The sequence below is a fragment of the Colletotrichum jinshuiense genome, chromosome 13, assembly GCF_051148585.1.
Source record: "Colletotrichum jinshuiense chromosome 13, complete sequence".
In the NCBI taxonomy this organism is placed as follows: domain Eukaryota; kingdom Fungi; phylum Ascomycota; class Sordariomycetes; order Glomerellales; family Glomerellaceae; genus Colletotrichum; species Colletotrichum jinshuiense.
This window is the reverse complement of record NC_139306.1, coordinates 162,358-175,317: the sequence shown is the minus strand read 5'-3', so window position 1 is coordinate 175,317 and position 12,960 is coordinate 162,358. Positions and strand designations below refer to the sequence as shown.

The following is a 12,960-nucleotide window of genomic DNA, read 5'->3' as shown; positions in this document are numbered from 1 at the left end:
CCCCCCCCTTTGGGGTGGGTGTGGGTGACCTGATCACTCACGATCCATTATCGACGGAGGCGGGCTGGCACAGCCACCGACACCGACACTCACACCGATACCCCCAACATTGGCAGGCATCTACGGTATGGTGAAAAAAGCGGGGAGAGGTATTTGAAACGAAACAGCTGCCAAAACATACTTGCTCTTCTCCTTCTTCTTCTTCTTCTCCTTCTTCTTCTCCCCCTACGCCTCGTCCGACTCCAGCGCGTCCTCGTCCAAAATCTGATCACACCACGCGCCTACCGCGAAGGCCGCGGCGCGAAGCGACCCGACGGCCAGGCGCCAGAGAACAGAACCCTGGGGCTCGGGCATCTCGGCGACTTGGCGCGCGATGTCCTTCCAGCGCTCGGTCTCGACGACGACGGCCCGACGGATGGCGGCGCGGGACGCGGGCGGCGGGGTCTGAAAGTTGACGGGGGAGGAGGATCCGGGGATGGGGATGCCATGGTCGGGGGGCGGGGGAGTGGTGGAGGGGGCCGATGGGGTTGGTGGGGGCGCGAGGGGTTCCGGGGAGTCGGGGCGGCTGCGGGGCGTGGCGCGGCGGGGGATCTCCGGCTCTGGCTCTGGCTCCGACTCCGGCTCCGGCTCCGGCTGCGGCTTCGGCTGCGGCTGTGGCTGTGACTGTGGCTGCTGTTGTGGCTGCGGGGGAGTGGGAGGGGGCGCAAGTTCGTCGTCCGCGTCCTCGTTCTCGTCCTCGACGCTCCTAGACAACCGAAGACGACGCGCGGGGGGCGGCGCCACGACGGGCGAGCCCGGCCTCTTCACGCCCGCGGCGGGGCGACGGCCAAAGGGCTCGGGGGTGGGGGTGGGACCGGCCGAGGTGGAGGCGGTGGACGCCCTTCTGCCGCGGAGCGCTAGAAGGACAAACACTCGCGTCAGCAACTCTGTTCCTCGAGGCGGTGGAGAGGGCCCTCCCGAGGGGTGGGCGGGGGGCTCACCAATGAGGGCGGCGGCGACGTCGGCGGGGGTGGGCTCAGGCGGCTCGGCGGCGTCGCGGTGCCTCGCCAGGACCTGTCTCGTGACCTCGGCGAAGACGTCGTCGGCGGGGAAGGCGGGGGCAGTGGCGGCGCGGGGGTTCAGCAGCGAGTTGAGGTTCTTGAGGGCGGAGATGGAGGCGAGGACGGTGGTGCCGAGGACCAGGGCGCAGTCGTCCTCAGAGCGGCCAGCGACGTTGCCGCGGAAGGCGGCGTAGCGGCGGCGCAGCTCGGCGCTGGCGCGGGCGGGGTCGCGCAGGCGGGCGCGGTGGTCGGTGAAGACGACGAAGAGGACGTAGTCGAGCTGCTCGGGGTTGAGCTGGACGCGGAGGAAGGCGGCGAAGTCCCGGACGTCGCCGTCGGGGGCGGAGGCGGCGGCGACGGGGTCGGCGATGTAGCGGCGCCAGGCGTGGTGCCAGAACTGCTGGCGCAGGTCGGCCCAGACGGCGGGGATGGCGTTGCGGCCGGTCTGCATCTCGGCGTGGAGGCTCTGGGCCTGGCGGAGCTGGCCGAGGGAGCGGGAGATGTCGCGCTCAGTCTCTAGGCGGACACGGGGGCCCATTGTGTGTGTGTGTGTGTGTGTGTGTGCGTTTGTGCGCGCGCGGAGGCAGAGCGAAAAGACAACGGTTATCAAGACGAAAACGAGGGAATGGTGGTGATGGCGACGTTGTCGTCGTCGTCGTCATCTAGGAGGGTTTTTCCAGTTGGGGAGAGGAGAGAATAAGTCAACATCAACACTGCCATTGCTATGGGACGATGGGGGACGTACCTTACGGTGCTTGCATTGTCAACCGAGGGAGCTGCGATGTATAGACTTATGCGGTTGTCAAGCAGGCATGAGGGACAGAGGAACCGCGGGGGGCATTGAGGGCATAACCATTGCAGTCAATGCCCAAGGCTGCGTCGGGGCAGGTGTTGTGTGTTGGTAGTCACCATGGCGTTCTGTTGTTGTAAGTCGTTGTGTGCGGCGCTGGAGTATTTGGTCTGAGGCTGGTGCTGAGACTGATGCTGTCTAGGGCTCGACTGCCTGTCAGCGGCATCATCTTCGGCCCCACCCCGGCCAACTATCGGCTCCGACCGCACTCACCCCCCCGGGGGGGGTTGTTTTCTTGGGCACTGGGCAAAGTCCGTCCTTAGTCATGGGACACCCCGATCTGGGCTGACCCATCCATCCACCCACCCACCCGTACACCCATCTACCTACCTACCTTACCTAGGTAGTAGTATACGTACTCCACGGTACATAGTACGTACACCCGCCTACTTCACTTACACCCGCCGCGCCCATCTCGCATCGCGTCGCGACTGCTCTCACCTCCGCCCTGTGCCTGCCCTTCACCGGCGCATGTCTTCGTGAAGAGAACGAACGGTTCTTCCTCCTCTACAAACAAGTCGGCTACGCATGGCAAGAAGTAGCGTCGCCTACTCCCTTCCACCCGGTGGTCATGCCCAGTTGGCTGGTTGTGCTTATATAACCATCCAACCATCCAACCATCTCGCCGCTGCCACCATCATCAACCGCCCACCGACCCTCCATCAACCTCGCCGCACCCGTTCATCCTTGTCCGCGTCATCCAAAACAACCAAGCCAACAGGCAATAAATAAGCCACTCTGCGCATCCGTCTCCTTCTTGATTCGCTGCCGTCTATTTGCAAGCGGCCAGCCCTCAGGGCAAAAAAGGGTCTGCATCGTGACTTGACTACCTATGGAACAGCGAGCGGCGCACGCAACACACATTTGCAAATCCGCAACCCCTCGAAATCTCACGCATCTCACACCCTCCAGCCACATACCGGCCTGCCGCCCTAAAATGCCCACCCGTAAGTCGGCCCCTTTCCTCCCTCGCATCTCCCGCCGCTAACCAACGCGGAGCAGCTACGCCCCCATCCGTCCTCGACCTCCGCAGCCTCCCGGCGCCACTCAAGGAGCTCGTATCCTGCGCGACCCATGCCGACGACGCCGCGCTCTTCGACATCTGGGTCCAGCTGTCGCGCGCAATTGCCGCCCTCGGCCCCTCGGCCCGCAGGTTCAAGAGCCCCACTGCCGCCATCCTATGCGCCGCCGCCGCCGCCGCAGAAACCGTTGTCGGCATCGCTGACTTCCCCGAGAACGACGGCGACTGAAGGACGTGATGGCACCTCCTGAGCTGCGACGGGACGAGAGCCGGGCCGCCATGGAGCCACCAACGCGGAGGGGGTGGGGCATGTTCTTAAGCCCCTTGCTGCGGCAGATGGATGAGGTCGAGGTGCAACAGCACTTACGGGGTGGGTCGCTTGGAACTATCCATGCTGCAGCGGCAGTCTGTAAATTTCTTCGCAGTGGTTGCAGATCAGTCTTCGCCAGTCTTGCCCCGACCTCGTAAGCAGCTCCAGGGGTGCAATGAAACAGGGAGGGGGTTCCAACATGACGTTTACGGGCTAGTTTAAACAGTTAGCAGACCCCAAAAGGCTCAGTATTCTAGCAGGGAGAGTAGCTTGTTAGTTGATCGATGCATTCCTACTCCATCCTGGACTCTGTTTGTGTCTTTGGCTGACTGCGTACAAGATAGTGTCTTTGCTCCTTGCACGCACCCAGGGCTCCTGTTTCCACGGCTTATATACTATGATACCGTCGAAAATAACGCGTCCACGATGCCCACATCGCCGCCTCCCCCGCCCCTCTCCCCCTTCCATCCAGCAGGATACTTTAACTTGAAACAAACGCCCTAATGCCCTCAGTGGACCACCATCAAGTTATTTCTTGTGGGTGTGGCTGGGGAGGCCTGCAGTTGAGACTCAGTAGCAGTCGACGCAGTGTGCCGTCCGCCTAGGACGGCCCCAGCCCGTGACAGCGTTGGTATTTTTGCTCTTCGTTGACCCTGAAAGGTTCCCGAGGAAGACGTGCAGCATGACCAACACCATCGCGGATGGGAATCCAACCAAGAGGTAGGGGCACCAGCGTCCCGGTTTTGTCGCGAACGCCACCGTCCGCTTTGGCCCACGATCTGCGGCTCGGGACTAGCTGTTGAATGGCGCCCTGGAGGTATTAAACTATCACGCACATCCTGGGAAGAAGTTTAGCTGTTGCAAGTATACGCCGTGGCGTCCGGCGACCGTGCTGTTGCCTCTGGTGCTGTTATCGCCACCAGCCGGCGCGGAGAAGCGGCCAGTGTTTGGAACAACAGCCAGCTCCGAGTTTTCTGCCACGACATTGGTCGGACTTGGCCAGCGTCTGTCGGAAATCTATAGGAGATCTACCCCGAAGGCTTTCGGAAGTTCGCCGCATCAGGTGCAACTATAGCCGCACGTCTGTACTCATGTTTTCTGGAACGACAGCAGCAGTGCATCCACCGACTGTTACCTTTGAGGTGGGTGTATTCGTCACATACACTATTATGTCTGTCTCTCTGTAACTAAAAGACACTTAGCGGACGGAGTGTTGTCGTGGGCACATGTGTGCCTGGACTTAATTCCCAATCTTCAAGGTGCATGGGGTTCGTCCGCGGCCAATGGGCCAAACTTGACTCGGCGCCATACGAACTGACAAGTTAATTGTCTTTACCTAATAGCCTAAACAGGCAGTAGTGGGCGGCGGCGATGTTGACGACACTACAGACATGGCGTTATCAAACGCGCGAGGGGCCAGATACATCGTCCATAGGGCGCAGGCAGGCCCCATACAGTCAATTTACACAAAACGACGACTATGAATTATCCTCTCCATTTCCTTATTAAAAGCCTATAAGACTTGGAAAACCTGGGAGTAGGAGCTCTGCGGGAACAGACGGGCGTGCTATGCCATAATAGCGGATGCTAGGGTCCTGCGGATCCGTCACGCCAAGCATTTCCATAACATTGCGGGTGATGTTCTGGTTAAACCAGTATGGTTCTAGGCCGAACTCCCCAAAGAGGTGGACGCGGAACGGCTGCTCCGGCTTGCGTTCTGCCTCCACCATCTTAACCCAGTATGGCGAGCCATACAGCGGCTCATCGGCAGAGGGATATTCTCGAGGCACATTAGCGAGATGCTCTAGTGTCTCGTCGTCAAGCAAAATACATGAAGCAAAGCGAATGTCTCCTGTGTTTGGTCTACCCCCTATCTCTACCGTCCATTAGTTGAAGTATGCTCGTACAACAGCCACATCGGCGCCATCTAGTCGGTCCTGGTCTTGGAGGACGTCAATATGATAGCGGCGCTTAAACTCGTTATTAAGACGGCGGTCGACATCTAGGGGAAAGTTTTTGAGGTGGATTGGGCCATCGCTCCGTACCCGCTCGAGTTGATTAACTACGGACGCGATCTCTCCATCGTTGTACACCCTAGCTACGCGTTGAATGAGAGCGATTGCGTGTTGGAAACGCTCGTCGGAGCCGGGCGAGTAGACTGTGCGCACCACGGCAAAGCCCCAGTGTTCAGGTTTGTGGCCATGACAGACGTTGAAGACAGTTTCCAAGCGGTTACGAACGTCGCGTGTGGTCTCAGGGTCGGTGATGCCGGTGAAACGCGGGGCAGGAGGAGTGTGGATCCATCTGGGGAGCTTAGTGAGGTTGTCGCCGGTAGGTTCTGTCATGGTTGGTTGTGATTGCGTTCAAGTAGGAGGGAGGCCAAAATAAATAAATCAGGTGAGGGCGTAGGGAGGGAAAAGGGGGCGGTGTCGCTGCGCTTAATAAGGTGTTGTTTAATTAGAACTAGTCGCCTAGAGGGAGCGAAATAGGTTAAAACGGACTTAATCTATTTTAGGATTAGTTTAATATATTCCGCTAATTTCTTACTTGTAGTAAAATATTGTAACGAGAGAGCTTACAGCAGGTATAAGAGATTTATAGGGAAAAGTATCTTATATTCTCTATAAGTAAAAAGATAATAAAGAGCTTATATAAGTAGGGATCCTATAAGCTAGTTATATATAGGCGTATAAGATATATATACTATTAAGTGTTGTAGCTAAAGAAAAGGCTTAATAGAATAAGGCTATTATAATAAAAATTTTATAATAACGCCTTCTATTTATACTTAAGAGTTTTTAAGACGGGCTAGATTAATAGTTAGGTTAGTGACGATAAGTAAATACCTTTTGTTAGAAAAGGTTAACTTCTTTATCTACTTATAAGATAAAAAAAAGCTTTATACCTTCCGTTAGGAAAGGTTAACTTTTTTATCCATAAGGAGGAAAAAAGATTTATATCTTAATCGCCTCTATAAGTAAAAATTAATATTTATTAGTTGCAGCTTCCCTTTAGCTAATTAATATCTTATATTTTAATTTTAACTAATTAGTATTATAGACGTTCTATTTAGCTAATTAGAGCTTTAAAACATTAATTCCAGCTAATTAGCATTTAAAACTATTACCTAGATGCTTTTATACTTTTATCTAACTATATTTTATCTAGTTTTTAACTAATTAGTTATATATAATTTTATATTATTTATTACCAGCCCTCTACTTATATCTTCTATTATAAAAAGTAGATATAATAGGTTTAGCTATAGGCTTAAATTAGGTAAAAAGAATAGATGTAAATAGTTAGATATTACTATATTATAAGACTAAAGCTTAAAGATTATAACCCTTATAGCTATAGATCTTTCTTTTCTAGATATAAATAATTAATCTTTTACTAAAGATTTACTAATAGGTGTTAGTACTTCTATATTTCTTATAATTATTCTCTTCCCATCTAGCTTTAATTCTTAAGGCTATATAACTTACCTAATTAGTTTACTAAGCCTATATATAGGCCCTTATAGATAACAACCTTTATATCTATTATCTTTATAGTTCTCTATATTATTATTAGTCTACTACTCTAGTAATAGGTCTTTATAGCTTCTTTATTATTACTTTCTTTTTTTCTTTTATTATCTTTAGGTTTTTATTTATATAATAAATAAAACTTCTAAAGTTTTTATATATTTTAGTCTACTATAATTATAATAATATTATTATTCCTTATATAACCTTTTACTAATAGTCTTACGTCTATCTAGTAGTAAATATATATTTATAATAATATTATTATTTATCTTTTCTTTAGTAACAACCTTACGTTTACTTAGCGGTAAATATATAATAAATACTTTAACTACTTTCTACTAGGTAGTCGTCTAGTTGATATATTAAGTTGTTAGGTGTATATTTTCTTTCTTTTTTCTAACTAGCTATTACTTTTAACTTCTTTTTTTATTACTATATAAGTTTATTTTAATTTTTCTAACCTTTTATAATCCCTTACTGACTTTATTTTTAGTTTTTTATAAGTTTTTTTTTTTTACTTTTTACTTTTATCTACCTCTCTATAAGCTTTTACTAATTTATTTTCTTCTTTATATTATTATTCTTTTTATTACTACTTCTATTTACTACCTATTTATTATAATATCTATTATTATCTAAATTATATATCTCCTAGAGGTTAAAAGGTAGTTTACTAAGTTCTTTTTAGAATTAAGGTGTCTTTATAAAACTATCTTAATAGTATTATTTATTTAGTTGTAAGTAAGGTAACTAATAGTTTACCGGTTTATATAAGGCGGTATAAAATACTATATATAGTATAATATATCTATATAAGGCTTTATTAGTTGCCTTCTATTAATTAGATAAAAAGGTGTTAAAGAAGTCAGCTTATTATTATAGTTATCCTTTATAAAAGGATAAAAAAAGGCCTACCTAAAGGATTCCCTTATAGCTTTAAGGTTACTACCTTTTTTCTTATATCTAGAGGTTATATATATATTACTAGCTCTATATATCGTTTAGATAGCTATTTAATCTATTAGCTTATTCTTATAATTAGTTAGCTATAATCTAAATATATATATTATAGATTAGACCTTAATTCTAATACTAGCTTTATACTTACGTTATATAGCTATATAAGTTTATATAAAGCTAGCCTAGTTAGATTAGATTATTAGAAGTAACTTATATTATTAACCGGTTTAATCTATATATATATTACGTATCTAGCCTTTAATTTAAAACAGCTTATAGCCGGTATATTATTATAGCTATTACTATCTCTTTATATATAAAGTCCTACTGTTTATCTACTAGTGTAGTTAGGTACTTTATTTAGAAGGTTACTTTTAATTAATACAGCTAAAAGGTATACTTTCTTTAGAGCTAGCGTTAATTTAAAAGTTAAAACCTATTATTACCTTTATATAATATTACTATTATTAATAGGCTTAACGTTTTAAGTTATCTTCTTTATTTATTACCAATAAAGGTCTTCTATTTATTATAAAGTTAGTATTATTACTATAGTTATATTTATTATATTAATTAATATAAATATATCTATAAATAAATCTTATATATTTATTATCTTTAATAATATTTACAACCTATATTACTTCAGTTGGTTTTAATACTTCTTTAATATTATTTATAAAATAAATTTTTAATTTATTAAAGTATATATTTCTTATAATAATAATCTACTATAGTAAAGGGATCTAAATCTTATAAAGATTATATATATTTTATATATATCCTATTAGATATCTAATATATCTTTAAGGTTTAACCTTAAACTATTATTATTTAATACCTTTTTTATAGTCTTCTATTAAAAGATAGACTTAATAGCTATATATATATATATATATATCTAGCCTTAATATAGAAATAAGTTATATATAAAAGCTGTTATATATACTAGTATCTACTAGTAAAAGTATTATCCAAACTATACTTCTTTTTTTTAATTAGTATAATCTACTTATTATATTATAATAAGCTTATATTATATACATAGATCCCTACTAACGCTACTTTAAGCTAGAGATCTTTTAGTAAGCTAGATATTAAAAGCATCTTTACTACCTTTATAATAATTTTCTAGCCTATATGTTTACTACTACCTACTAGTTCTTTTATATTTATAGGTAGCAGTTTAAAATTAATATCTAGTTTATTTATTTAGTATTTATATTTAATACTACCTTTAATACTAATTATTATAATCTTATTATCTTATTTAATCTTATAGATCTTTACGCTATATTACTAGCTAACTTATACTTTAAAGCGTCTAATTACTAGAAATACTTTATTATATATCTTAGTTAGTATTTTTATTTTATATAACTAGCAGCTAACGTAATTTATTACAAGCGTCTAGAAAGTTAAAAAGATCCTAATATATTTTACAAGATTACCTTACTTATATATACTACTATATAATACTAATATTTAATATAATTTAGTCTTTTAATCTTCACCCTTTAAGTATAATATAAAAGATATATAAAAGCTTTAGGTTTAAGATATCTTATTTAATGGTGTTAGAGATATCTTTTTTTTTTAATCCTTTAGTATATATTAAGATAGTTTAAAGGTTATTATAAAAACTATAGTAGTTATAAATATAGCTAGACTAATAAGTAGTTTATTAAGTATATTTATAGAATCTAGATATAGTTAAATAGGTTCATATTTAAAGAAAATAAGGTTTCTTTTTTTAACTAGTTGCTTTACTATCTAGCTTTTTTTTATATGTTTTAAACTAAAGTATATAGTTAAGCTATCTCTAATTTATATAAAAGGCCTTTTAATACTATATTAATATAGAATCTAGAAATAAAGGTAACGTTTTCTAATATAAGGTTAATAGTTAATAGACTATTAATTCTATCTATAAGGTTCTTTATAACTAATATTTATATCCTTCTACTATGTATAATATAATACTTAATTTAATCCTGCTACTATCTATATAAAGTCTAAATAAACTAGGCTTAAAAAAGGCCTTATTATTTATAATATAAGCTTCTTTATAGTTATCTAAAACTATATTATTATTAAAAGAATAAGGGCTAAATACTAGAGATATAAATACGTTAAGTAATAAGTTAAAAGAAAAAGATAGGTTGTTATAAAGTAGAAATAAATCTATTATAAATATAATTATCTTAATTAATAGGAATTCTATATTAACTAACTTATTATCTTTATATAAAGGGAAGCCTATTTATTTATTAAGACCTTCTTCTTAACAGCGTTATAGGCTTTATTAAAAAGCTTCTCTTTATATATTGTTAATTTACTATATAAGGCGAATTTAATAAATATATAGTTAACTAGCTTCTAGATATAGTTAAAGCGTTTATATAGGTAATTAATATAGTTAGTAGTTTTTAATTATAGCTAACCTCTAAAGGTTATATATCTCTTAGTTACTTTATATAACTTTAGTAGGTTTATATATAATATATCTTTAAAGAGGTCTTTATACTACTTTAAGGTAAATATTACTTTTTTAACTTATTTCTATTTAGTAATATTATTTAGTTTAACTATTATTTATAATAAGGTGATTTATAGTTCTACTATATAAAAAAAGGTCTTAATAGCAAGCGTTTTATATACTTTTATAATCCTATAAGATTTAGCCTATAAAAAGGCGTTATACTATTTTAATAACTAAGTTCATAGGTTAATACTAAATAAAGGCTTTCTAATAGCTTTATTATATCTTTCTTTTATAAGTTTATTTAATATATTACTAATAGATATAAATCTTATTTAAAGTAGTTTAATAATCTTATAAATACTTAGATCTTTAAAGTTGTTAAAAAGCTTTAGATAAACTATCTCTATAATATTTAATAAAACTATTAAAAAGATCTAAAACAAGTTTAAATTATATATTTATTAGCGTTTATAAAGCTTATTTATATAATTTTATAACTATTAGATATATAAAATAAATATATCTTTAACGCCTTTCCCTTATATAATAAAAGCTATTAGTTTTTAAAGAGGTTTTTACTTTATAAGTTTATTTATAGTAGTAGATAAGATAAAAGCTTAATATACTTAGAGTTATATAAAGTAATTCCTTTATAGCTTTATATTTTATTCTAAAATATAGGCCTCTAGAGAAATACTTTCTATAAATTCTAAAAGAATAGTAGTATTATCTAGATTAATATATTTCTAGACTTTCTATTTATATATAGTAAATTTTAATATATTATACTATAGCTGTTAATATTTAAATATTAAGAGGGGTCTTTAAATCCTTATTATAATAGGTAATCTAACGTTTATATAAGATGATATTCTAAGTTAGCTCTTTATATAAAAAGATTATTAAGAAGAAAATAGATAAAAAAGGTAGTATTAGGAAATATACTACTTTATAATAGGTAAGATATTATCGCTTATAAATAAGCTAAAGCTAGGCTTATAACTAATATAAAGTATAATAATATACCGCTATCTTATACTATATTAGAACACTACTATAAAGCTTTTTTATAGCTATAAAATACTATTTAGAAGGCTAACTCTTTATAGTTATAAGAAAGAGGTAGGTTTTACTTTCTATAGCTATAAAGATCTACCTCTAAAAACTATTACCTTTATAGCTATAAAGAAATATCTTTTTAGTATTTTAAGTTGAAATATAAAGTATTTGTATTACTAAGTAACTAGCTACTTATAGTTAATATAGTTATTTAGACTACTTACTACTATTATAGAGTATTAATTTACATTTTAATACTATCTTATATATTTAGTTATAATAGGTATAAATTTATATAATAATATATTCTTCTCTATCTAGTTAGAGTATTAAATAAGCCTTTTATTTCTTAATAAAATAATATTAAAGTCTAACTTTAATTTAGCTAATTTAGTTAACTTACTTACTATATAAGTCTAGCTATTATTAGTATATTCTAGCTTTAAAACAGCCTAATATATAGTTACTATTTAGCTAATATATAGTCTACTAATCTATCTAGCTACCTATTTATTATTTAATAAAACTTGATATATTATATTTTTTAGCTAGCTATAAATTTAATTTATAGATTTAAACTTAAAAATCTAGTAATATAGACTAAAAGAAAATATTTTAAATTAATGCTATTGAAGATAGGCTTTCTACTTACTAATTTTTATTAAATTTACTATCTTTAAATATATTTTATAATAGTGAAGAATATTTAGTTTAATTAAATATAATATATCTATTATTATACTTTTTTTTAAGATTATAGAAATAATCTTATTATAAGAGGTATTAATTTTAATAATAGTTAGTATTACTTTATAATTAACTTAAAGTATATTTAGAAAATATTATTTAAATTATACTAAGGTACTTTAAATAAATACCTATATATTTATAGCTTTAAAAAAAATTATATACTATACTAGCTTATATAAAGTATAGCTTTAAGTTATTATATATACTCTATATAGTATTAGTTTATTAATTAAAGTATTTAAAATATTAAGAAATACATCTTAATATTATTATTAAATTTTAGCTATATATAAAAATTAATATAAATACTAAAGCTTTAATACTTATAAATAAAGTAGTTAGATTAATAAGCTTTTATACGTTAATATATTATATATAAATATAAAACAATAAGTTACTTATAATTAAACTTCTTATAGAAGTAAGTTTATATTATTTTATAAATAATTTAATAAATAATAAAAAACTAGCTTTTATATTATAAAGATATTATAATAAATATAAAGAGTAATATAATTTAGTAATATATTATACTATATATATTTAGTATTATTATTAAATTTAGTTATAGTTTATATTACTAATTTATTTATTTTATTGTCTTTATTATAAAAGTTATTATTATTATTACTATAAATAAAACATTTATTATATTTTATTTATCTTTAAATATAATGTTAAAGTTAATATATTAGATGTAAAGCTTTTAATAGACTTTTAACAACGGTATATAAATTATAGCCTTTACTTACCTATTACAGCTAGTAACAATAATAGGAAACTAAAGTAAATTAAACATTAGTTAGTAACTTAGTAAATACTTACTTAGAGAAATTACTATTGCTTTAGCCTTTTATTAATAATAAAACTAAATTATTAAAATAGCACTTTAGTAAAAATATATAATTTAATACAGCTAGAGATAATTAAAGGTAGGTAATTAGAGATTAAC

General features: G+C 37.4%; 3 protein-coding genes across 3 annotated transcripts; 1 reads left to right on the top strand and 2 right to left on the bottom strand.

The window, feature by feature from the left end:
* Positions 1–225: 225 nt before the first annotated feature.
* Positions 226–1,578, bottom strand: EsH8_XIII_000030 (uncharacterized protein; the record flags this gene model as incomplete). The annotated part of the gene is made up of 1 exon (XM_083273741.1): positions 226–1,578. One exon carries the CDS (start codon positions 1,576–1,578, stop codon positions 226–228), a length of 1,353 nt encoding a protein of 450 aa, XP_083120504.1.
* Positions 1,579–2,827: 1,249 nt separating this feature from the next.
* EsH8_XIII_000029 (uncharacterized protein) lies at positions 2,828–3,140 on the top strand (the record flags this gene model as incomplete). Its single annotated transcript, XM_083273740.1, has 2 exons — positions 2,828–2,837; positions 2,893–3,140. The coding sequence occupies 2 exons, from the start codon at positions 2,828–2,830 to the stop codon at positions 3,138–3,140; spliced, it is 258 nt and encodes an 85-aa protein (XP_083120503.1).
* Positions 3,141–5,107: 1,967 nt separating this feature from the next.
* Positions 5,108–5,566, bottom strand: EsH8_XIII_000028 (uncharacterized protein; the record flags this gene model as incomplete). Its single annotated transcript, XM_083273739.1, has 1 exon — positions 5,108–5,566. The coding sequence occupies one exon, from the start codon at positions 5,564–5,566 to the stop codon at positions 5,108–5,110; it is 459 nt and encodes a 152-aa protein (XP_083120502.1).
* Between the last annotated feature and the right edge of the window lie 7,394 nt (positions 5,567–12,960).